Below are 27548 nucleotides of genomic sequence, written 5' to 3' on the forward strand. Positions count from 1 at the left end.
AAGGAGACAGGCCTTTGATCCCAAGATAGTGGTCCCACACCATCTCTCCAACTTCTCCTGTTTCACTCCTCCACATGCCTAGCCCAAACAATGAAACCCTCTCCCAAGGCATGGGGACAAAGGCCCGCCTCTCTCCCTTTCCTGCCTAGTCTATGCTGCACTACCAAGAAAAGTTGTCCCCGAGCATAGAGAAGTGACTGCTGTTGATTCCGCTAAACAGAGGGAAGCCGATACGGGCCAAGATGCGCATTACCAATCGAGACCGCATGCACAGAAAGCACAGATGTTCGTTAGAAATGCATGCCATGCATCCCAATTAAATTGAAACAGACTGTTAAAAGCATACCTAGAGCCTGATACTATCATCACATATTAGAAAGGATGAGTGAATATGGACAAGACCCTCACTGGGAGCTCTGCTCATGAATTTTCCACTACAGTTACAGCCTTTAAAAGGACAAATTGAGGGGGGCTAGCTAGTTTTGAGAGGGTACCGCATCCTCATCATAATGACACTACTCTCACTGAAAATGGAGCTTTTACAAGCTAAAAATGACCAAAAAACAAAGTACAGGTGGTGCCATGAATGGCCAATTTTGCAGCTGCCTGCATTAAAACTCATTTTTATAGCGGATCCCAGGGGCTACGCTACGCTGCCATTCACTATAGAGGGAACAAGGGGTTCAAATTGTGGAAATCTCTTAAAAAAAAAAACTCGAATTTTAGAAAACAGTAGATTCAGAATCTACAAGGCCTTTTTAATCACATGTGCGTCTCAAAAATGAATGCGTCTTTTGCTGCTGGTCTAACGTCAGCATAGCCAGAAAAGCCACAGAACCATTTTTTACGCAGAACATTAACTGGGTGGAGTAGTCCACAGTGCCCCTTTGAAGGAGTATAGACACCTAACTTTTGGGTGCGTGTTTTCTTGTTTGTAATGATGTGTAAGGCGTTATGATACATGGATTACCACCTGGTATTCTCCTACGACCGCTAAATAATTTATAGTCGCATTTCTTTCTCGTGCTGTTTTGGGTTCGGTTTCAAGAGCCAAATGAGGACAGTGACGCCAACATGTGCTTACAGGTCACGTGAGACATGAACAACTACAATACATATAATCGCTGCTTGCACACTCATTGTCATTCCAGCTCTTGAGGAAGGCTGGCTTCAGCACTGTACTGAATTAAAACGATGAAGCAGCGGTTACATGGGTGTTTCTCCATGCCTCATATGACACAAAAGCACTCTTTGATGGCGCAGGCATCGTTCGGCTGTTGAAATCGAAACAGAAACGGCATGACGGAAAAAATTCGATTATAAATTATTTAGCAGTCATAGCTGAACACCACATGGTGATTCATGCATAGTAATGTCTCCCGCATCATTGTAGAGAACATAACATGCGACCAAAATTAGGTGTCTATACTCCTTTAAGGTCCTGCAGCACCAGTGTATAACGCGAAGGATAAATACGCAGAAAAAGGGGAGTGGTGCTGCACCTTTTGCTGCACCACACATTTTCGCTGCCTCTGTGTGCAGTGGCATAAACTGGTGCTTGCGTTGTTCTTGCCACTATGTGCAGGAAACCACTTTGCGGCATGGGATATGGCTCATTCAGCACCACAAACAGCTGTCGCTGAGTCTCGCATTAAACAGGCGCGCTAACCAGCGGCAAGTTTCTTTAGCGTGCAACACTCCTACGAATGACACGATGACTTTTTCAATTTGCACAAATCAGGCAAGTATGGCGACCATGCATGATGCTATGGTAAAAAAAAAAAAATTAAATGTGCCAGCAAGAATGCTGCACCTGTGCAAAACTTCTGCGTAAATGAGACACTTATTTCTGGAACCGGAGACTGCGCCAATCTTCATTAGCACTGCAGCAGCTGGCATTTGTTTTATCCCCTACACAGCGTTCTAGAAGGTCAAGTACATCTCTCCGCAACTGTCAAGCTTGTTGCGATTCTTCTCTCGCTCACATTTTTCTCTCCGGACTGCATTTTGGAATTTCATCTGCATTGCCATTGTGCTCTTGGAATGCCAGGCCAAAGGTTGGACAGTGTGTGCAAAAGGCATGTTAATGTGTTAATGTGGTGGCGTGCTACAGATAACCCTGGCTGTCGTCAGTGGAGCTACGCCGAAGCAGATCATGGAGCCAGCGTATCGTCCCCAGTCCTAGACACAGGGCAGCACGCAAGCGAAACGTTGTCAATTCACCTGGAGGATTTCAGTTTTTTGAGCATAAAAGAAATAGCATGAAGGGCATGGCCCACTAAAGGGGACAGGCCACATGGAACTGGCTAACAGAGGTTGACTTTTATTACAAGGATACAAATACAAACTCAGTAAAAAAAGACCAAATTAAACTGTAAAAAACAGAAATTAAACCACCTAAATGGAAACCAAGTGGAATCACTCAGATTCCAATAGGTTCCAACTATATACCAAGTGGAATCAACAGGATTCCAATAGGTTCCAACTTTGTACCAAGAGGAATCAACGGGATTCCAATAGGTTTTAACTGTGTGCCACGTGGAGTCAATAGGATTCCAATAGGTTCCAAGTGTGTTTCCGATAGTTTCAATTGGGTTTTCTGATAGGGACTAAGATAGTTTAAAATGAAACCAAAGATTTTAAACAGCCCACCAACTAACACTTGTGGCTCACTGCATACTTAGCAGCATCTAGAAGCGAGTCTTGTAAGTCGTTATTCTCAGCAATCAACCATGCTAAACTGGTCACCAAAAAGTAACCATTGAAATGAAAGTAAGTACAGTCAGCTCTCTATAACTTAAATTCAAAGGAGACCAGAAATTTCTTCAAAGTATGCGCAGGTCAAATTAAGGAGAGCCCTGTTTAGAACACTCAATGATGACTGGACCAAAGCATCAGTTAAAGTTATCCAGAAGTTCAACTTAACTATGGTCATATTAAGGCTTCACTCCACTGAGTTTCAGAGAGAGAATGAACGATATGGCAGTTCAAATTTCATCACGGGTCCAGCATCACAATCGTAAAGCCACGTTTCACCCACTCCAATCATTTTCTCAAGAAAGTTTTATTCGCCATTTCGAAGAGAAATGAAACCAGTGAGAAAGTGCTCCACCTGGTTCCCATTCAACTGAAGAGGGACAAACTTGGCATTAATGTGATGTAGCATCTTAATTTTCCCACAGTTTCATTCCAAAATCCTACCGGTACTTAATCTTCAGCAAAATGCTTTCAACTCGTGGGACAACAGTTTGCACTACTCTCAAAAAGGACCCTTTTAATTTGACTTTCTGTTAAAGCAGAAGGTAGCACAGGCTCGACATTACCGACGTCTAAGGCTCTGCCTTCTTCAGAATGTTTAAGCATAACCAAATGTTCAACTCTCATGTAGTCATGTCCGTGTGCTCCAATATGATCTTTAAAGTTTGCACTCAACTTTCACATAAACACATTATATTTATGGCACCTTCATTTTCACTTTAGCCAAAACCTGACCATGACTAACGTTTCCCAAATGCTTCCTGCTAGACTGTCACATGACACTGATGTATTTTGTTCCAGAAGTCAAGTTTAACCTGTAAGCTAGTTGAGATATGGGAATGGGAGATATAAACAGTGAAAGCTAGCTCTCGCTGTGATATAGGAATACTTGTGCGATGCAGGCTAATGCTATTTCATGTGAAATCCCAATGATATTTCTTAGACAGCATGAGAAGGCATTAGTGCATTGCTTTGCTTTAAGAGGCCCAGTAACAGATGCAAGCGTGACCTCGTGTCTATCGAAGATTACCGCTTTAATAATTCATTGCTGTACCCTCCATCCACAGTCTTTGCCGACGCAAAGCATGTAATGTGAGCACATGATCGCGAGGGTTTTTAGCTGCAACCTGGTGTGACGCTCTTTACCCTATATAAAATTCCCCTGTGCAGGTAATGTTACCAAACATGCTCACAGCAACCCTCATGCTAGTTCAGAACGAAAGCAGGCTAGAGGCCTATAATGGAGCACTCACTCTTGCGGTTCGATGGAACAGTCCGAGAGGGCTCTTGGCTTTCGATGGAAGCAGACTTCTTCTTGAGCAGCGGCACTACGTTGCCCATGGGCCGCGCCACAATTAGCGCCAGCACTCCTTCCGCCTGCTTGAGTAGCTGCGCCACCTGCATGTGCATCATAAGTTGACGAAGCGATGGCATCAGTACCATGAAGCCTGCTTCACTGAGGATTGTGAAATAATGATGCAATGGCTGACCAGCTTAGCTAAGGTACGAAATGATTTTCGCAGAACTTATGTAGGTGGCATGACAGAAGGGATGAGCTATATTAACATAACCACCCAAGCAAAAAAAAACACGTCACGCAGATTTTCTTACATTTTAACCATATCCTCAGGCTCTACATTGCATCAGTGAACACTAGTGCAGAGCAGCAATGTGGAATAAATTCTGAATGTGAAGTAAGGAGACCACAATTAACAATGTCCCTTTACTTCTGAAGAAGAACCTTATTGGTTCCTTTTTAGTGAACAATAACTGAATAACGAACACCTGAATGCAACCAGCTGACCAAAGCACCACACCACAAAGTAAGAAAAAAAGCATGTCGCTTTACATTCTTGCTGATTGCTGTTCTACCCTCTTGTTCGATGCCCTTGTGCCATCTTTCTAGCTTCGAGATTCTGCCCATAGTAAGTATCCGAGAAAAAAAAAAACTGAGCAAAACCTGAATTGAACTAAGTAAACCATGCTTCCTGCCTAGACAGCTTGGATGGACCTATGCCGCAAGGAGTACAAAAGTGCGACGCCCACCGTCTCGTAGTCAGCACCAGAGACATCGGTGCCGTTGACGTCAAGGATCATGTCGCCCACTCCCAGACCAGCTTGGTGGGCCGGGCTGCCCTCCTGGATGTCCGAGACGAAGATTCCCTGTCCAGCCTCTGCATGGCGGCCCTCCAAGATCATGATGCCCAGGCCATGCGTCCCCTGTGTGATGATGCACGCCGGCAGACGGGAAGAAAATCAATACTATAAAAAAATCCTTCAAACCTGTTCTGCTCTCCAAAAAAATGAACAAGAGGCGGCTACTGCAAAGTGACCACAAGGTAGTGTTGCACCAGGCAATGTAGCAAAACACTGCTAGTGAGCAACACAGCTCTTTGTCTTTATTGGCTGTACTCCAGCCTAACTAACTTTAATAGTACAGTATATTGGCCTCTGACACGAAATTTCAAAAATTATGCACTGAACAAACTGTCATGTAGGTGTTATGTAGGTGCAGTCGTTATGACAAGAGGTCGACTGGCAGCCTTAGCTACTTTTTGTATAAATGCACTTCCAACTAATGATTAGTGATAACTTAAGCTGACAATATATGCTACTGTGTATGAATCAAATTCTTTCCATCAAGATGCTTTTCTCAATCAATGAGATAACCTTGATTTCAGTCTATATACACAAAACAATCCACATACTCTGAAAGCTGTCAACCTGATCCGCATCTGACATATTAATTCCACACAATTCACAACACATAGGCTTGCTCACTGACAACCTACCTAACACATAGACTAACACTTAGCCTCAAACTATTTTCAGTATTTCTTTGCAAAGTCTAAATGCTGCAACCTTAGTGGCATCTGACACAAGCATTCAAAAAAAGAACAATTTTGGCATGACATCAAGGTAGAATAGGCAAAATGGTTTGAAGGATATGGACCTTCTGATGAATTACAAGCAAAGCAATTTTGTCAGCATCTAAAAACAACAGTGCTATGCATAACACAGTGATGAGGTGCTTGCTGTAATACACTCCAGGTACTGACCTTTTTCACGGTTACGGTCCTAACCCCCCGGTAGTTTGCATATTTTACTTCGTGGCCCTGCGGAGAAAGCATACATGTGAAATAGGGATTAATTACATCTGAATTGCCACGCATGACACCAGTGATTAACTAGGCCAAGCTTTCTGCTACAACATAAAATTCAGTGAAACACATCATTCCAAAAGCATTGGCTTTTAAAAAGGAACTGTCACTTCAGAATTCAGATGTGCCGTCATAGAAAAAAGCGTGTGGGACCTGGATTCACGAAAAAAAATTCATTTCTGTGTTGCCTCACTAGCCAGTCAAATGGTGTTCTTCCAGAAGATGGAGCACGCATGTTTCCCCATGCTTCCATGCAAGGTGACCTGCTGTGCCTGACTGCAGTGCAATAAATTTTTTTCTAGGAAACTGCATCCCCTTCCATCGAAAAAACTGCACCAACCCCAACTTTAAAAAACCAATGAAGAACTCACTATGAAAACAAGATTTATGCAAATCAGACCGTACATGTACCACTTCATAACATCTGCACCTTAAACAATTTGAGCATGTCCTATGCATTCATTCCTAGATCTAAAACGGAGGACAAGTTTTGAATCTTAACCAGAATGGAAAAACGTGGACACACGAATTTGGCGCATGCAGGACCATTCCACTTGAGCGGCTCCTGTGCCGCATCCCTCGCACCACCCCATGGTGTCCCCATATCTGATGGTGCCCACTGTGGTGCCTAATGGCGCCACCCCACACTGGCACTTACATGGTAACGAAACGGATGCTTCTGGTGGATCACTGAGGAAATGTAGGCACCCACCCTTTCTGAAAGTATAGTGACTTTATCCCAAAACCCTGTCCCAAGGACTACTGATAACGTGAAGCTGAGTGTGCAGACACACTTTGCTATCCACACAAGCCAGCAGCGCAACCGCTTGCCACCGGTGACTGCACAGCCAAAAAACAGAATGACAGACTGCGAAGTGTGTCCTCACGTGCTCATCCAGTTGCATGGGGTACTGGGTGAGGGGCTTCACCGCCATGTCCTCCACTGCATCCTCTCTCCTGTCACAAGGAAAAGGAAAGGCATTAAGTGAAAACTCCAGAGGTTCTCTGAACATCTTGGTTTGATAGTGATAGCACATTTCTTGCAGTCCCTTCTCTCAACCCCAACAAACCGTTTTTCAAAATACCCGGCGGAACCACTTTCAAACAGCGAAAACACCAAATCGTAACTTAAACCTAACCCATGGCCTGAGATGATGCTTTGTGTTATAAACATTATTAGAAAAATGCTTGTATGCGCGTTGAATGGCTGAAGTAGTGATTGACAATGATCAGTCCTTCCATAAAATGACTGATGCAACCTAATACAGGCCTCACAATTTTGTCACTGAAACTGAAGGTGCGTATCAAGGTGTGAGGAATGTTAGTAATGTTGAAAATGCAGTGCTGCTTGCAGAAATCACCTGAACTGAGGCCATAGAAATTGGCAAACTTTAAAATTAATTTGAGACAGAATAAAATGCCACTTGGCTGCCAAACTTGGCGGAAGTAATGAGGAATGAGTGAAAAACCTATGGTACAAGTTTCATTAAACTATGGTAACCTTAAAAAATCCCTGGGGCTGCTCTTTAAGGGGAGGGAAACAATAACTACCTAATGTAAACCCCACCCAAGGTGCTAAAGCATAGCACAGGCTCGTAATCTGAAGATAAGGGCAGCAAATGTCAGAACAAATTTTGCAAATAAAACTAAAAAAGTCAGAAAGGGACAGGTTGTCACCATTTGCAGAAATCATTTCCCTGAAGAAAAAAGAGCAAGGATAAGTGACACTTTAACACTTTGCATGTCTTTTCAATGCATGCTTTGTAAACAAGCTTCAGTGTCAGTGGCTTGCCATAGTAAAGGGCTCAGGATCAATTTTGACCACATATATTCCTTTAAAATGCATTAAAATTTCAGTGCATTGCCATATTTTAGAGTTTGGCTCCATAAAAATGGCACACTTACAGAATTGTGACACAAGACGAAAATTTCTGTACTACATAAAAGAAACAGGACATGAAACTATGCCACATACGCAAAGAGAGGCAGGCATTTCCATTGGATACTGAAGCAAGAATCAAATTAAACACACACTGGCACCAATTGTGCCGGAGACAAAACACAGTGATCCCGAGCAGTTCTCACCTGTGAAGGACAAACTTGTACGTGGGACCAGGAAGACTCTTGATGATGGCTGAGGCATTGAGGTGACACCGGCCGTACATCACGACCCCATTCACCTGTGTTGAATGGAGTCACCGCAGATGAAAAGAGGCGAGATAAACGGTTAGTAGCACGCCCGATGTCAGCAGTAAGTTGTCAAAGACAAAGAAGCCCCTAAAAAGTGACAAAAGTACTATGCACTGCACATTCACTATAACTGGGAAATGTACACCAAGCTGAAATCAGTAGTATGTGCTAACTTGTTCTTGACTTTCTCCACACGACCACAAAACTACTTTAACAAGACATTATACACGCAATTTTTTCATATTTTTAATCAGAAGCTACAAGAATATTGTGGCAATGCTGAAATTGAAACAGTTAGGACAACAGCTTATCCATACATGTGTATCCATATATGTGTACAGATGCAATATGATTGTACAAACAATAGAACTGGCAACATGGGAGTTTGCCAGCATGCAGGCAACAAGGTAAGCAGTTTTTGCGCAGTGGCACCTAGCTAAACATCCAGCTGCCTTCTGCTCTGGTACTAGCAACAATGCCTTATCAAGACTATGTGGCAATTAAGCAGAAGTGATGTCAGCAAGATGCCTTGGAGTACGTACTACAATGACTGTGTGGTAAATTCATGGCTTTCATCTACATTGTGTGAAACCTTGCAGGTGAATGCCAACGAGTTTATGTCACAAGGACTTCATGTGGTGGGACGCAGCAGCATCCAACTCATGATCTATACTGCACACTGGAAGAACCAGTGATTGGGCAGCTTCGTCGAGGCCAAATCGGGGTTATCAGTGTGCTGTGTGATGTGAACGCCCTGACCACTCGCAACAGCACCATGCACCGACCTACACTCGGCGACAGCCATTTTAAAAGAATCACAAAAATAAGATGATGATGATGATGATGACGAAGTTTTATGGCGCAAGAGCTACTGTGGCCAAAGAGCACCATGGCACAAGGTGTTTTTCAATTACTCAAGGTGGGGTAAAAGACCTATTTCCCAAGCATTTCACCCTAAAGAAGCCGAGCACCAGGCAGGGGAAAGCTTGCAACCATTGTATCACCAGTGGGCACCCGGCGGCCCTGGGGATCGAGCCCCGCACCTCCCGCATATGAGGCGGATGCTCAACTACTTGGCCACCGCTGTGGTACAATCACAAAAATAAATGAGTTGTTCAGAGCAAAAAAATGAGAGGTGAAGGAGAGTGGCGGGGGTAACAAGCTAAGACGCACCTCAAGGAGCTCGTCGGCGACCCTTATGCGGCCGTCGCGGGCGGCCTGGCCGTTGGGGTGGAGGCCGCAGACGAAGACGCTCATGCGGCTGCGGTTCTTGTTGCCTGCCAGCGAGAGGCCCAGGCCACTGGGGCCCTTCTGCAGTTCCACCAGGAGCAGCTCGCCACCGGCCAACTTCAGCTCCTGGTACTTGCGCTCTATCTTCTCTGCAGAAGGGGAACGAACAGGGAAGAAACCAGTGGCATTCAGAATGGCACTCAAAGTAAAAAATTGGCGGTGGTTTAGCTCTGGTTAAACATGGAGTGACGCAATAGCTACAGCTGGCCGAGTAGAACTTGGTCACGTAACCAACCACGTGACCTACCACGTGATCAGCCACGGCACCACCCCGCCTGGTCTGCACCACGTGACCAACCACATGACAATGTGGCGGTGCAGCCACAGGGTGGTGCGCCGCCACGCTGAAGGCTCAAAATGCTACCGTAACGTAGCTATCGCTACAAAATCAGCTTGCCTGGCAAAAGCACACATGTCACACGACATCGAAAGTTGGGTGATTTGGTTCAAGTTCATGTGAAAAGACAGCATGAAGCAAAGGCGAAGGGCGGACAGGACAACAAAGACAAGCGCTATCTCCTTGCCTGCGTCGTCTTGTCTGTCTTTCATCTTCCTTTTGCGCTATTTTTCATCAAGCACATATGTCACGGCAGCGAATGAAGAAAAGAAATGGCACCCATTTCATTTGATGTGAATAACACACTACGCATTGACAAAAACGACAACTGGAACGGCGGACACAGGACAAGCGCGCACTAACAACTGAGATTTATTCTGGTACGAGGGTACATAAATACATTTCATGCATATGCTCGAAACAATCAATTCATTGCCAACGGCTGTGTCGCACGCTCCTTCGTTTCTTGATTAGATTTAACTCCTCACTTGATAACAACACCGAGGATGTGCTTACGCACTCGTCTTCACCGGCCTCCAATATCTCAAAGGCTTCCTTTATTTCTCTTTCTTTCTTGTCCCTTATTAGCCCTTAATGTCCCTTAATATTATTATTATTATATTATTATTGTCCCTTATTAGTGTAGTGCATTAATCACATCAGATGTACAACCAACTAGCCCACATTGCTGCCTTGCTTACCCATTTCCTATTTTTTCTCAACCAGGGAAAAAATTCGAAGTACAACAATCACAGGAACAGAGTAAGATGAAGACGCGAGTGCTTCCGCACAGTGGAAATTTAGCTCGGAAAAACACGGATTTTATAGGAAGGAATAAAGACAACAAAGAAATACAAATTTGGTTCTCCATCCCTTTCTCGGACAATCAAATTAAAGCATATCAAACTTTCTGGAAAAAAAAATATCTGTTGATATTTTCCTATCCTGTGAGGACACAAAGATGCCTTTAAAATCACACCAAAGAGAAAAATGTGCGACCGCAAAAAGGGTGAGGCCTGCACTCTGTATGCTCCTCCTTTTTTCCTTGACTGTTTTTGCTGTGTGCCACAAAAAATGCGACTTTGCTACTCTAATAGGTTGTAATTTTAGGATTTTTTTTCCCTCAACCATCTGTGATAAAAATGGAATGGGATGAGGAGTTTAACATCCTTCCACACCTGCATGAGAAATGTTGTAGTGGACGGCTCTGAAAAACATCATGAAACCCTCTTCATGAATGTAGTAAGTAGGTTCACAAGGAAGCTGCTTAACTACATTTTATATCGTGAGTCAACAAAACTGTAAAGCTTCACCAAATGTTCACACGATCTAATACACATACACACAAAAAATAACACCTAGGAAATGAAGGGGCCAAGAGAGCTTTTGGGTTTACATTCACATCAGTACATCAGCTTTGATAGACGATATTTTTTCAGGAAAGCATTCACGCACGCAAAAACACACATGAAGGGTGTTCCCTATTCTGCCAAAGGCCATTCCACAGCCAAAACGGCAATAAATTGTTTCAATTGTTTCAAATAGTGGTCTACGTTTTTTCACTACAACTGACCGTGCCGAGATTTCCTTTTCGCTGAACACACACACACACACGCACACGCACACGCACGCACGCACGCACGCACGCACACACACACGCACACGCGCACACACGCACACGCACACACATATGAAAGAAGCCAACAGCCACAAAAATGAAGGAGCATAGTAGATGTCTATTTCCGATTTTTTAAATTTGTGGTTTTCATTGATGGGATATCAATAAAAGCAGAAGAAAAACAACCACATGCCGCCGGTGGGATCCGAACCCACGACATTCTTTAGTCTGTTTATATATGCACGCACGCATGCATGTGCGCACACGTGCACGCACGCACTCTCTCTCTTTCTCTCTACGCTGACCTATGTTTAAATGTTGATGCAGGTTCACATTCTCGCTCTCGAGACACACAAAAAGGTAGCAGTAACACAGTGATGCAAGCCAACCTGCAACTGATATACAAAGGCTGAAATTAAATCCTTGCACTCTAAGACACTTATCCGTCATTTAACGGATGCCGCTTTTTAAGCATTGGTAGCTTTGTTGTCTATGCCATCAATAAGAGTGAGACAGAGGTCAGGAGGGAGTTAATACTGACTACTGATCGGCCACACCTCAGCCAAGTTGTATACAGCAAATACAGTATGTCAGTGCTTACAGCAAAGGCAACAGATTGCCTTATTTCCTGCACGTGGAATCATAAACAGTGAAATCTAATTGGCATGATGAAGCTATATTCTACAAAAAAGAGATCAGACAGTAATTCTTCACAAAGAACACAGAAATTTCTGGCTCACCCCGAGAGATATCCGACATCTTTCTCGTGTGTTTGAAAAAACAACTGGGCTGCCTCACCTGACTGCTCAGTGCTATCAAGCACACAAAGAGAGTGTAGATAAAATTCTGCTGGCAAGCGCAACGTGTGTTCCACATCGCAGCCCCAATTATCTGCGTGACTGATTGAAGTTCAATGACAGCAGCACATATATATTTCTAGATTCATCAGCTAGCTAGGATGGATGACACAAAGCCTGATAAGGAGTGTGCCAGAGTGCCAAGCAAAAAAGTTCTCAAGAGTTGTGTTAGAATAGCTTTTACACATATGGCGTAAACTATCTCACACACTATATTTTTGTGTGTGCGGCTTAAAGCTCCCCCCATATGCCCACTGACGTCGAGGAAGGGGACACACGGTGAGGTGTGTCGCCCTATTCGGTTGTGAGCCAATACGAGTGGCAATTTTTAAAAATTACTTCTAAATTATAGGGTTCCTACAAATCTTGCAAATTTGATTTGAATACCCACAATGACTATCTCTACAGATCTGTTGCACTAGAATATGCCCATCGAAATCATTTCAGGGTCCCTTTAAGTCTTATCTTACGTATTCTCCTAGTTATTTTTTTCTCACGACCTAGATCTACAGTCAACACATGGCCTCAATAGACATAATCTCTTGCCATTGCTAGAACCCCCACAGCAAATTGTTGTTTCTTTGCTGGACTGTTCATCATCGTATTTTAGTTTTCTTTACATCAACTTTTTTCTTCAACATCAAAAAGCCCAGGACGTCCAGCTGGTTGCTCATTGTGAATAAGGGAGCCGTAGCGCTCCTGAAACGTCATTATTTGTGTTTGACCTTGGCCAGTGACCAGTGAATGTCATCAGGAAAAAAAAAACATCAACTTTTAACCCAGTTGTTCTTATTTGCCTGTCTACATACTAAATGCTGCAATCCTTCCGCTGAGTTAAGTCACTTAGCACAGCAGGGTCCTCAACAAATCAGTAGTTATAAAGGCCTTCTTATACATAGCTCATCTCAATCCAACCTTCTGAATACCTCTAGTAACTATGCCGCAAGTAACACCATAGAGATTACCTCACCTTGCCTGGCACACTTACTGACTAGCATTGCATCAATTCTTCTGTGAAAAACTGGTCGCTGTGCGGTCACTGTATAAATTTTTCAGCAGACTTGAGTGTGCTTCTTTGACATCCTTCATACGCAATGCTTGCATAGTCGCTGATTTATGCAGTCACTTGCTGAGTTATTTTCAGTGTTGCATCTAGTACTACTGACTTCACTGTAGTGTTGTTAACACCTGCATAAATTACACCACACACTGATCTCTGAGGCTTCACTGTCCTAAGAATGAAACTAACATGATGTAAAGATGACAAGTTGTGCTTCACATTAGTTTAGGGCTCAACACCATGCCTCCCTTCATCCCAGTACTCAGTATAGAAAACCTGCCAGTAAAGAGTAGCACACAGTTGTAAATAATATGAACATGTTAGCTAAACTTGCATATGATAAAAAAAGGCATTATTTCAAAACTATTAGTTATGCATATATAGTGAAAAATTTTCTGTTATCCCTTTTAGACTGTTATTTCACATACAATTATTATATTTCATGTTTTTATGAATTGCTAGAAGAATCACTGGTTATGTTTAGCCTGGTCATCACCTTTTAAGTTGAAGTTTGAACAATTCAGATCATGTGCTCTCTGCTGCCCCGCCCAGTAATAAAACCTTTCTCACATACCCAAGTATGATGACTGAGTGTGTTCAAGTTCATACAGATACAGTAAATTATCTTTGCGCCGTGTTCAGAACACTGCCTGCAACAAAACACGCTTAACATGATGTCCTCCATTCTAGATGGAGGGCACTGCATTGCTTACATAAATTTTTCAAACACAGTTGGCTTACTTCCAATGTTGAGTGTAGAGCAATGATGAACTTCCGTTATAAATGAGAGCAAGTTAATACTGAAGTCGATGACCACGGTTGCTTTTGAAATATTAGCTCTGCGGCTTCCCAACAGACCTACTTTTATGACATTTGATTCGGCATAAACCATGTGAACGATTGCTGTTACAGTTGCACGAACACGGGCAAAAGTGCACTGCTGTGAAGACAAGGAAGCGGTCAAGGGAAGCGTGGCAGCTGGCGCACATAGGTCGGGACTTGCACGACCCAGCAGTGGAGAAACATGCCGAGCATTAACTAACAAACCTGACACGAGCCCAACAGCTGCGGCTAAAAGCCGCTGCAGCTGTTGCTTGCAACTACGCAGATTCACTTCTCTCAAAAAGCAACAAAAAGTTTCGAAAAGGGTTCACGCTCCATGGCAACAAAGGGCACTCCACATGTACAAGCCAGTTGGGAAGACAGAAAAGCTAAAGCTCTCAGTAAGCAATGCTCTACCCTGACGAGTGCTCTGACCAATCTGAGCAGTTACTTGCAATGGGCTACTAGTGCGTTGCTTGAACATGCTTCTGCTCACTTCAGCATTTGCTGGGCACAGTTAAATGTCCAATTTTATTTTCCATTTGCTTTGGCTTATTTTGTTTTGGTGTACCTTAAAAGCTAACTATCATGACTGCAAAGTGATATTACAGGCCAGGACATTACCCTAGAAGCCCATTTAATGTAGGAAAGTCACTTTTGAAAACTTGCAGTTAGCACCAGACTAGACCACTATAAGGATACGTTTATATCAGTGATATGCTTACTGTGTCAACAATCTCCAGTGGCAACTACGACTGCGCCTATTCTTCTGTCTACAGAGGCATGTGCGCGGTGTGTGTTAAACATTGCCATGTAAACGGTGCGCACTATTAAAGCCATGCCACACATTGATCACTCAATGTGCTCGCTCCGCTTATTTTCATCTCGTTCCTCACAGCCATGCATGCAATGTATGCTTATAAAGACCTGGGTGCTGTACATTTCTGACCAACATCAGGCAATGACTGTTGCTGTGCTTGGACGGAAAACCGTGGCTGTATCAGACATTAGAAACCATTACCGTTTATGCTAAGTGCATTCTGGCCTTAAAAGGACAGTAACAAAAAAAAAAGGTTGCAGTCTATCACTAAATATATTTTCTTGCTGAATGCACTGCCTTTTGAATCAGGCTATCACCCAGTACATAATAAACTGTAAAATAAATATTCTGAGCAGTACAACCAGCACCCAGCTTAGCAAACAAACAATCTTAGCATACACAACTACAATGGTCATATACTTCATTCGAATTACCTTAGAAATTCATAATGGTGAACCGCTTAATACTGAAACATGCTAACCATGGTGATCTTGGCCAAGCTATTGATAGTGAACACCATCGTGGCCAAAGCAAGTAAGAGTCAACCGTAAAGCTTCTCATGGCCTTTAAAAACCTAATCCAGGTGTGCTGTATTAGGTCCTTTAGCTATGATCCTTTCACCCATTAGAAACGACAAGTCTTTGCACAATAAAACAGCACAAGCACTTCAAAAGCCCTGTCGGCCAAGCTTTACCAGCACTAACTAGTACCTTGCAAGTACCAACTGCCACAGAATGAAAAGCACCGAACAAAATGAGCAGAAAATTTTTTTTTCTACCAAGCACAAAAACTGAGTGACTGAAAAAGAAAGTGCTGCCCCCAATGCAAGCACCATAAAATGCGATTTGTAATTCTTTATAGCTGTGCACCATAAAGAAGCCCGAGTTATACATATTAAAAAAAAAAAAACACTGTGTAAATATGCAGAAAGTGAGGAATAATAGACATATGACTGCAATCCCACAAAGACAACTGTCCGACACAAACTGCAATGATTCAAACAGCGAAAAAGTTGCATTCACGAGCCGAGGCACTATACTCAGCTTTCTCACAGCAGCACTAGTTTAGTATTATGAGGAGTACTGTACAAACACTGGAGCCACTCAATAAGCTGTCAAACAAAACTGTTGCCCCAAACAGCATGCTTTTTCAAGTATAATGCTCGAAAAAAAATCTGCTTCTCCTTTCTTATACACAAAAGGGGCTCCAATGGTATACTTGCAACAGGCAACAGAAAAGTAATCTTGTTCTCTTTCTCTCAATCCATACAAACAACCTGCCAGAGTGTATCACGCGCGGTAGAACCACTGTCACTCAAAAGAAATGGCAGCATGACTGCCCTGCAAAACAAGCACTGACTGCATACCTGCATGACCCGCGAAGCTCGACAAATGCAGCAAAGCAGCTGCAGTGCGCCTGTGAGCCAAACAATGTGCCACAGGAGTTCCGAGCAATTACCTGCCTGCCACGAAGCCCTCAGCCGTTATTGCACAAGTATCTACAGCCGAATAACTGCGGTCACAAGCACACACAATAAGACCGAAAAAGAGGCTGTCGATTTCCAACCTTTCCTGTCTGGCTTGCCACTCAGAAACTTGAAGGATCCAAAGTTAGGCCTAAACCAGAACGCATAGACCGCCTTCATCGCGCTTTGTGGATGGAGTGCGGAAACAAAAAAATGGAGCGCCTGTCACAAAACCTCCCCTCCCCAACAGACTTTGCACGCGGCCCGCACGCCCTTTGTCAAAAGCAGGTGTTGCGGCGGCGAGAAGGACAGAGTCGCACGCAAATACGAAAAAAATGCCAGACAGATTAGAGAGAGGGTGAAAGCGGAAAAAGAATAACAAAGCTGTCTGCAATGAGTGAAAGAACGAAGAGGTTACCACAGAAAAGAGAAGAAAAGAAAGAGAGGAACAGGCACAGGAAGAAACAATGAAGCTGGAGATGTCAAAATGCAATGCGATGCCACTGGGGGGCCGTGATAAAAAGAGAAGGAAAGGAATGCTGCATGCACGTGCTCACAGAGTTGAGAGAACAAAAGTCAGTGCCGTCGTGCCCTCATCCCTCACGTGTCATGAAAAAGGCCACATAGGCTATTTTCCACTAACTTGGCTTTTGTACGTACCAAGAAAGCGACAATGCCGTGCTCGGTGAGAGCGCTGCAATGTAAAGCGGGACAAAAAAAAGAAGGTGCAGAGTATCGTTTTCTTTTTCTGTTCTATCAATAGGCTGTTCAAAAATAAAACTGCACATAGTAAAACCTTTGTACTCAGCTGGACATGCACAATAGCTACCAGACTGCTCTGAAGCTCCCCTTGCTTTTTTCAGTGCATGTCATAACGTTAAAAGCTGTACTGAGATACAGTGGGATTGGATAACACTTTGAAAGTCATATATGTTAAGTGAAAAAATGTTGAACCGGGAGCGAGTCAAACTACATGATGGCAAAACTACCCAGCTAACTACCCAGCAAGAATAAGTAGAGATGAATTTTTGCAAGCTGGAAGTTATACATTCTAAGGCAGTTTAGCAAATAAGCACTACTGCTTTCTTTAATGGGATGTACTCATTACGATACACTAAAATGAACTCTGTTCTCGCCTCTTTCTCTGCTTTACTGTGGAATCTTCAAACAAACTTCACCTGCACAATGCCGATATGTCACCCACCCTGATGCCAACAATAGCAAACAAAATAGCAGCTTGACTTTGCAAAATACGCTTTTGTCTAAGTCTTGAGGAGCCCATATTAAGTTTTCCTATTTATGTACACTTTTAGTGGTTTTAGAGAAAAGTAAATGGAGCAGTAACTGTCTCGCTCTTCTCCAGGGACACCTCAACCACGCCCGGAGAGAAGGCAGGAAGGTGGGAGCGAAAGAAGAGGTGCTGTAGTGGACAGCTCCGGAATAATTTTGACCAGCTGGGGATCCTTAACATGCGCTCGCACAGCACACCGGCACATTTTGCGTCTCGCCTCCATCAAAACGCGGCCACCACGGTACACTGTAGCAAGACAGGAAGACAGACCTCATAGTAATATCATGTCGCCTCTACATCTGACCTGCCACTAAGCTAAGGAGTTGTGGAGAGAGATGTGGTCTTCATGTGAGTATAACTGAAAGTAGCACTCACCTACAGGTTAGTCTTCAATCTTAGTTTTAGATGATTATTGCAGGTTGATTGCAGACATCAAGAAGAGACCCTTGACAGCACCCACCCCTACAAGATGACTACCAAATAAGCGGGAGACAGATAAGCAATGAATAAGAGTAGTGGAAAAGTCCAGCCATGAATGTCTCCCACATTTTCTTCTCTGCTCTGCCTATGATGCTCCAATGCTTTACTGTCATTTGTGCAAATGGACACATGAATTCAGTGCCTACATGATGATGAAAGTATTACTTTTTTTTTGCTTTATTTCACACCGCTCAAGTCACATGCACACAAGACAAAGCAACCCAGCACAGGCCAGGATCTTACTGCAGAAAGTAAACTATGTGCTTGGTAATTCACGCATTATATTTGCTGTATGGTGCCTCTCATAAGTAGAAAATTCAATTATGCATATGCATCCTTCATTTCTCCAATAGCCCAGGCTTTTTCAGATTTTTTTCTTTACATTTTTGTACTTTTGACTGCTGCAGTTAACCTTTAACTGATGGCACATAGCAGACTGTAGTAGTAGTTTATAGTAAGAAACAACTCGAAGAAACAGCAGTTGTTAACGTTGGACCACGGTCTGCGGCGTCCTGTATTACGCGGCTAGCCATTCAGAAGAGCAAACAAAATCAGCTTTTTAATGTTTGACTTTATTAAACGAGCCAGGTACCAAAATTCTAGAGCTTATAATTTTTTTCTTGTGATAAGCTTCTTGTTTAAGTAACAAGATAAGTTTCACCAACAGAGTACTTATTTGTCACGAAGGAATTTTGTGCGGTGGTCCAGAATGTGGGAAGAACTTTACTGCAGACTTAAGATGTATCGGACTACAGTAGTATTTAAGGGTTAATGGCGTAGCAACAACTCTGGCCACAATGTGCCAACCACAGGATGATTGTTTGCTGTGATTAGTTATGATCAAGTGTTGAAAGCCAAACTTCACAGGTTTAAACGCTACTTCAAGTGACTTCATGATCAGTCAGTAAAGCTGTAATGTTTGGTGTACTCTGAGCAAACAGCAATGCTACTGTCCACCATGTAAGCATAAGCCTCCGCACGCATCTGATGCCTACTGAGACAGAGGTACATTTTTTCGCTGTGTACAGCATGTTCATTCACAGGGAATCATCCGGTACCCACCACGTAGAAGCACTCGAGGGGAACAACCCCCGACAACGTGGATGACATACTAAGGACAGCTGTCAAACGCCTGTCACTCTCTTGTCTCATCCCTTTGTTTTGAAAAAATTAAAGGTAAGCAGACAATAGTCTCACCACGTCATGGTTGGCCAGACAAAACACTAAGGGAAAAAACACAAAGTAACACGTCTAGAACTATGACAAATTTTCTCACTTTAAGAATGCAAATAAAAAAAAGCTGTGGTGAAATATAAGCACTTTATGGAATTCGCAGTGGCAGCAAAATGCAGCAACAAATATTTCCCAGTGAGGGATGAAAGAAAGTTAAAGACAAATTGAACTGCCTCACCACAATAAATACCAACCTCCACTCAATACACAATGCTTTATTACATGAACCTCTAGCTTTCATCAACCTTTTAGATAATTTTCATGTAGCTAGAGATCAAAATATACTAAACATATACAACCACCTCCATTCAATATACATGGCATCCTTTGGTTTATGCTATCACCCGAGATAACTTTATTGCTGTAGTACTTTGCTGACACAAAGATAAGCAGGACTCATCTTATTCACTATGAGCTGCTTCTGGGACGCCACTTGACTATCACTTCAACCTTAGCCGAGTAACTGCCGCTCTCTAGGTCATAAGCCATTTGACATGCCTTAGTGGAAGGTGCAACCTCAAAAAGCTGCCAGCTTAAAAAAATATGCCACAATACACACGCAGTTATTCTAGTATGCAGAAACTTTAAAGTCCTAAGTGTACGCTGAACGCAACTTGAAAGGAGGATGGAATGTAATGTTGCCGAGAAAAAAATTACAAACATGGGAAATAGTCTTGTCCGCCTTGTTTACCAGCTGTTACCTCATGACCCAATATTCAAATCATTTGCTTCGATTTCACCTAAATCCTTGAATTCAGCACAAAGACTAAGCTGCAAAAAGGCACCACGTCCCAAAGCCCAAAAAGAGAGAGAAAACAAGATGGAGAGAGTGTGGGACAGAGAAAGGCAATGGCTCAGAGAATCCGCTTGTTCCTCTTCTCCCCGCATGGCTGCATACCAGGCCACGCGTGCCCTGCCGCTCTTCGGCAGCAAACTGCTAAGGAAAGCCGTTCACCTTGCCTCCCAGGAGCAACAAACAGGCCAGGGGCTATAAAAGCATCGTCCCCCACAACTCTCAAATCACCCGTGCTGTTCCCCGCCGTTCACCACCCGCAGCTGCTGTTTTAAATTCCAATAAACGAAAATGCCACCGGCGCTTAGGTCTGCCTCGGTCACTCTTTACACAGGGCCGGCAAACGGCAATAAACACCTCGGCACCCCCCTGCTTCCTCTTTTAGTGAGGAAGCTAGATGGAAGGCGCCACGGTCAAAAGCCGCCCCCAACGAGTGCCAACTGATGCGTATTCCTAGCCGGTTTGTGGGCCACTGTGCAAACCGTGGTCGAGGGTTGTGAAATTCCTAGCTCGTCTTCGTTTGACGAAAGTTCACGCTTTAACAAAGCATTAGCAAATGCAGCATTCCTACAAGAAAATAGTGCCACCGCTCTTGTTTAAAACGGAAGCCAGCACTGCAGACTGTTTATAGCATAAAATGCTCTGATAGGCAAAGGTGTCTGCAGCAACTAATTGGGTGTCCCCGTTGCAAGTTTGCTTGCAATCCAAACATAGAGAATGCTCTCCCCTTCCCTTCTGTGTGAGACATATTCAGAAAGCTCTCTTCAGGGGTTTTAGTGCATTATGAAGTACACATTCTAGGACTGCCTGTGGTGATTTGAGCTTTATTTTCAACAAAGTGTTGGTCTCTGCACTCACACTCGTTATTATTAAAAAAAACTGCGGAAAGCTCACGAAAGAAAAATGCTCCTTTCCGTTAAAGCTAGCACTACAGCACTTCCCACACTAGACCCGTCTTTTTTCAGTCGTAACGCAAGGGCACATTAAATGATCTTTCCAAATTAACCTATTAGACATAATCGGTAGTGCCATTCACTAGAACTAGTATACATAACTGTGCACAATGAAGGAAAAGCGGGAATGGTGGAGCAGACAGGGTCTCAACGTTGTTCTCCTATGAACTGGACACACAAAGGCTTGAGAATGCAACAAGATGGACAGCTTGAAAAATGACTGACAGTTCCTGTGCAACTACCAAAGCTATGTTATGGGCTGAACTAGCCCACTGTTAAGTTACAGTCAACATTGTGCTGCATGTATGGTGTTAGGCCCAACACAAACACGCTTCGCAGTGTTTGGGAGCATTCCAGCTACCTTGGCACCTAATGTCTACACAGACATACTAAGTAGACTTAGGGAGTTGCACAAAACCCTTAACCCAACATACAGATTACTAAATGAGGTAAAGGGAAAGTGAAAAAAAAAAAAATACGATGCCATGGACTGACTATCTTTTGAAGGGACCAGAGCAATGCAGTACAATTTGGGTGTTAATGATGCACAATGCAAGCATTACCGAAACCAAGTATTAAAAAATTTCCTCTTTAAACTGTGAATCGCTACAGCAAAGGAATTCAAAGAATCTTAACAGTGCAGCCATCTCAACAAATATATTCATAGAGTTAAAGATCAAGAACTTGGCCGAAAACAGACTTGAGAAGGTATAGAAAAAACCTCTAGTGCAAGTCATAAATGCTCAACGATGAACAAAATATCAACCAAAAATAGTTGTGGGAAGATGAGCCATATTTTTTTTAGACAGTCGGCAGCTGAAGCAAAGCAGGGACAAGTTTCAGTTGCAGTTTTAGCTGTGTTCTCTTTTTTGCACATTTTTTTTCCATTGCATCCTGGTAAAAAACGAGTCCTGCATGCTTTTTCCAGCCACTGCTACCTTTTCCACGCACCTGGAAAAAATGGGGCCTCGCAAACACAAGTCTACACTGCATCTTTTGTGTATGTGCAACTCTAGCTAGCAGCACAAGTAAGCAAAAAAAAAAGTACAACACAGCATAGAAACAAAAGAACATGAGAAGAGACAAGATAATGCTCAAAGCATGTTTCCTCCCTGATCAACTCTGAACCAATCACCGAGTAAAAGCATGATCCCCTCCGAGACACCGGACCGCATTTTGCAGACCCGCTGACTAAGCACAGCGTGTGCACTTCCCGAGCCTGATTGACTGCCCCAGTGCCGCTCCAATCAATCAAAGGGGACACAACCGTGCCTAGAAATGTCGCTACAGAGATTGCATGCACCGCTGTCCGTGTAAGAGATCGGAGAAAGAAGACTATGCCTTTTTCCTGACTATCCTTGCCGACCACTCTACTTGTTTCATGTATGTAGGCATCAAGATTACATTAAGTTAATCCCAAATACACCAGCACTCGTTCAGACCCACCAGCTGCAACAAAACCTATTTGTAGTTCAGCGCAAGTTAATGTATCGTAGTTTAGTGGAAGTTACTGATTTTCTTTGATTTTCTACCTTTTCCTGCTTCTGTTTTTCGTGGCCCATATCATCTACTTCCTCGGCAATACTCATGCCATCCTGAGCCCGCCTACTTAATTCAGTGACTCGGACCTGGCCTGTTCAATGGTCATCTGTCAGTCAAGATTACATGACATCCAAAGATGTAGTGCCTCCTATGTTCGCTTCTGCCTGGCATTTTGTTCTTCTTAACATCTAACAAAGGTACAGAAAGAGAACCTAGTATGGCAATGGTCTATCTGTACATTATGCAGTGTTGTGTGCAGGGTTGCTCCTTTCTAGAAGAATGTGCATGGTGAATTCAACTACCAGGAGCAGAAAAATTTAATAAAATACGGGCTGTCCAGACCGGATTCTTGTCTCCAGCCAGTGCTTCCCAGTTCCAACAAAACTAAAGCCAAGAGTGAAGCGTGAGTGCGACACTACGCACATAGTATCTGAAACTTGCTGTAAGGCAAATGCCTTTCTCTGAGTCAACACATCAGTAGTGTCAGCCTGCAAATATTATAAATTAAAATGAGCCATCTAGGGGCTAATTATTGCTGCTACTCTGTGTCCATTTAATAGTTTAAAAGAGCCAGTCTAATGCTAGAGACTTGGTGTAGAAATACTGGCACACACTTGCAGGTCTTTTCCTGTGAAGATAGTTGAGGGGACAGATCTAATGGCTACAGCAGGAATTTATATTTTATACTGGCAAAGGAAGTCGGGCCAGATCTGATGGTTGTGGCGTGTTGTGTTAAAACTTGGTGGCTCTCCAAGTAGTCAGGCTATGCAACCTGGAGTGGACATACTGCACTTTATGAATAGGACAAAGCACAATAAATAGCATTGTTTTTGCTAGCAGAAACTTGAGGTGCCTCGATTTTTTTTTTCTCTTGCAACTGGCCACCGTTTTTTGCACAGTTTAACCTTGCTCACTCGTCATCTCTTCAATGTTTTGAAAAGGAAAGCTGCCACTATGCTGCTAACTGTGCTGCTGGCAGAAGTGGTTGTGGTATCTGTGATATCACATTTTCACCAGTCTTATTTCACTGATTGTATTTTTGAAGTCACCTAAGTGCTCTCAACTATAACTCTAATAAACTATGCATATCGGTTATGCTCATTACTGCCACTGTAATAATGGCAGTCATCATGCCCTTGGTGTCAGGGCCAGCAGCGGCCGACTACCATGAGAAAGTGAGATTCATGTCTTCTACTGAGATGTGCATCCACTACAATTCCCACATGGAAAAATGTTGTTTTAAATTGTGTTGCCGGGTTTGTTACGGCCACAGCTGTGTATTTGTTTATACGGGCAAAAAAGCTTTCGATTGCCACGAAAAAAAAGTGACTGATAAAAGCCGGTGGACTGTCCCTTTAAAGTAGCCCGTTATAATTAGTGGCACGGGCAGGGACACTATTTTTTTGTTCTTTTTATTGTCCCACAATAATTTCTGTCCCTTTAACGTACCTAACATTGTGTGCCTTCTTACAACAAAACAGCCTTGCAGATCCTTTAGTTTCCAACCACTACATGTGCACAAGAAATTACCATGGTCCGACTTGTCCACCTCCACAAACATAAAAGAAAACAACCGAGACGTAATCAGGGCAGATATACAAACGCAAAATGCAATAAGCAACTTCAGTAACTATTAAAAGCAGCGGCATGACGTGGGCCAAAAATGCAAGGCCAGTGGCATGTGAAAGTAAAGTAGTGACAAAGGTTTCCAAAGCCTCCATTTTCTAACACTGAAACGATGTTACTCTACCCAGGTTTTTGTACATGAAGTAGGCCTGTTCATTTCAGGCTTTCACTTAACTAGCATTAAAGATGTCCACCAATATGCAACAGTGATGCCCTCTGGAAATGCCGAGACTTATGTCAGGTACTATAGGAGAGGCGTCAGTGAAAAAAGGTAATCCGTCTATTTTGAGAGTTGCTTCTTTGTTTTCTTCTCCTACATCAGTGACAGGAACCGCATGCAGAGAGTTGTCCGGCATTGAAAATTCCACCATCAATGTTCTTCAAGCACACACAAGGAGCCGCATCACATCGACAATGTGATATCAATCCCCAAACATGCAATCAATATTAACCCAGTTTAGAGGGTTACCTCCGAGTGAACCCCAGCTGCAGTGAACCTGAGGCATTCTATAATAAATGCACACGATACATACACTTTGCAAAAATTCTATACACATCTCGGCCGTTGGCAGTGGCCAGGTCAGTGGGCAGCAGCATGGCGGTGCACTACGGTAATTCCTCCCCGCAACCTCTTCCCTCTCCTTCACTGCTTATCGAATCACGTCGTGGCAAAATGTGTACGACGTGGCCTCCTATCGGCACGCACTTGCGTCCGGCAAAATAGGCGGAAACGCAAGAGAGTAGGGAGCAGGGGGGGAGCGTGCCGGCAACGGTGCCTAAAAGGAGGGCCGGGCAGTCGTCCTCCAGTCGATGCGGTGGGGTTGTGGGAGGAGGGGAACCGCTTTACAGCAGTGGGCGCGCTCTCTTGCAGTGCCCCCCCCCCCCCCCCCCCCCCCCCGCAGCCTTCTCTCGCGCGTCGACTCGGCGCCGCAAAAGGAGGTCCGACGTCGTCACCGCCACGGGTCGGCCTTACGCCGCACTGCTGCATCGAGCGGCAGCGACCAATCGAATTTAGCAAGAAGTGGGCCCGCGCGCGGGCTAGCTGTCCGTTCCTGCGTTCTCAGCACCCCCCCCCCCCCCCCCTTCCTTCATTTACCGGCCGCACCAGCGTATCTTTTTAGCCGAGACCAAGGCCGATCGACGCGCGGCAAAGCGGAGTGGGATGGAACGACGCGTGCGGAGTAGCGTATTTCCCCGACTCTAATACGCACTTATTTTCCCCCCGAGAAAACTGAACGTCGGAACGGCATTCACAGTGCAGCACGGTATACAGTCGGGTACAAAGCCAAAACCATGCTGCTGAAAGCACGAGCGTCATTGCCATCGCGAGATGCTAGTTAAGCCTTTTCGCGTCGGCAGTTATGGTTTCTCGTTGAAGATGACAGCCGTTGACCGATGGTCCCTAAGCGCAACGAAGTGTATCCCAAGAAAAGGAGGACCTAGCAGAGGACGGAGGGGACTCGGGTATGCTGAGAGGGTGAGGGCAGCAGGCACAAGTCCGGGTGAACAATGATGATGAAGAGGATAGGGCCAGCTAACTTTGCTGTGCTTTTCGCTGTTTTTCTGTGTCGTCAATTCATCATACTGGGCAGTACTGCTCATCAAGAAAGAACAAAATTGGCTATGGCGCCCAGGGACGCTCGTCGCTGAGAAGGCACGGAAGACATGCCGGTGGTGCGCAGACAGAAAAAAAAGAACTAAAAAAAAAAATAAAACACCTCGAGAGCGACGAGGCCTAACGCCGAAGCAGAAACTTCAACGCTCGCTTCGGGCTTCTCCGGAAATACTGCTCCTTTTCGGCTACGCGAACAAGAAAACCGGGTGCCCGTTAGAACCGGGTAATGACGGCAGTCCTCTCGCGAAGCTGTCGTGCCAGAAGTGTACGCGTACTATAACTGAGTTTCTGGCGCGCAGTTCCCTAAACCGCACACTCTTGGGGAGGTCGCGCGGAAAAATAAACGGCCCACAAAACGCGAAGAGATGAGAAACGAAGTGTTGCCCGCGCGGTATAAACAGTTGGCTGCGGTACGTTATGCCGCACAGACGCAGTGGGGGAACAGTGGTGCCCACAAGACTCGAAAGGCGGATCGCAGTCGTTTGTCAAAGTTTTCACGAGCATGCCGTCGTCACTACGTGGATATGTAGATGCACAATCGCAAGCAAGAGCAAGAAATAACAGCAACGGTTAATCCTTACTTTTCAAGTAAACTTAACCCAGGGACCCCCGAATAGGGACCCCCTCCCCCCCCCCCCCCACCCCCCCCCACACCTTTTTTTTTTCCACAGCCTGGACGCGTTTGATGTGTTTATTGGGACCAACGAACCTGGTCGCATGGGTCGGAACTACACATTCCTCCAAACCCACTAGACGGCTCCAAGAGTACACCAACCCGAGGCAAATCGCACATTTTGCCCCTTCATACACCTACGTACACATTTTTATTTCTTCACGATAGTTCGACAGCGATCTCTAGACAGCTATACACCGCCACGATGCTTGCACCAGATTTTCATTGGCGTTACAACATCCCAAACTCTACGCAACCTATCTAAATCGGATGTAGCCAAAGCCGTTTTCGCGGGTCCCTCAGAAAGCTTCAGTCTTGGCCACATTCACCCACCGAGGTGGCTCCTCGGTTAAGGCGCTCGTGTACTGAGCCGGAGTACCCGGGTTCGAACCCGACCGCGGCGGCCGCGTTTCGATGGAGGCGAAACGCAAAAAAGGCGCCCGTGTGCTGTGCGATGTCAGTACAGCACGTTAATGATCCCCAGGTGGTCCCTTACAGCGCGGTTCAGGTGTCTGCCCTTATAAAAATAGTCTACAGACAGTCTATAGACTTCTTACAGACTCTATTGCCTTTCTATAAATATTTCTTTTTATCTATTCATATTCTATACACAAAAGTCTACTAAAAGTGTATGGCCATAAATCTATGGACTGTCTATAGGATTGGTATTGCCTATAGATTATACATACAGTCTATAGGATTTGTCTATAGAATGACTACAGACTATAGACAGAAGTCTATGGACAGTCTATGTAAACTGTCTAAAAGAATTCAGTAAGGGCGCCGAGATGTGAGACAGATACTGCGCCATTTCCTCTCTTCAAAACCAAATTTTCATTTTCATGCCAGTGTTCAGGGTGCCCCAGCCGAAATGGATCAATCTAAACAAACAAACAAAAACACGAACCGTTCCACATTGACCCAAGGAATGCACTGTTAAGTCATCATGTGTACTAGAGGCTAGT

The 27548-nt window shown here is 44.2% G+C and overlaps 1 protein-coding gene across 1 annotated transcript in view; it reads right to left on the minus strand.

Annotated features, from left to right (window-relative positions):
* Positions 1 to 27548, minus strand: part of LOC144111455 (multiple PDZ domain protein-like) — a 201817-nt gene that overhangs the window by 21307 nt on the left and 152962 nt on the right. The window contains exons 25-30 of the mRNA XM_077644763.1: positions 9282 to 9487; positions 8004 to 8098; positions 6806 to 6875; positions 5817 to 5873; positions 4804 to 4977; positions 4011 to 4155 (exon numbers count right to left, since the gene is read on the minus strand). Of these exons, the coding sequence (XP_077500889.1) occupies positions 4011 to 4155; positions 4804 to 4977; positions 5817 to 5873; positions 6806 to 6875; positions 8004 to 8098; positions 9282 to 9487 (747 nt within the window). The remainder of the gene's footprint in view (positions 1 to 4010; positions 4156 to 4803; positions 4978 to 5816; positions 5874 to 6805; positions 6876 to 8003; positions 8099 to 9281; positions 9488 to 27548) is intronic.

Source organism: Amblyomma americanum, chromosome 11 (genome assembly GCF_052857255.1).
Source record: "Amblyomma americanum isolate KBUSLIRL-KWMA chromosome 11, ASM5285725v1, whole genome shotgun sequence".
Lineage (NCBI taxonomy): Eukaryota > Metazoa > Arthropoda > Arachnida > Ixodida > Ixodidae > Amblyomma > Amblyomma americanum.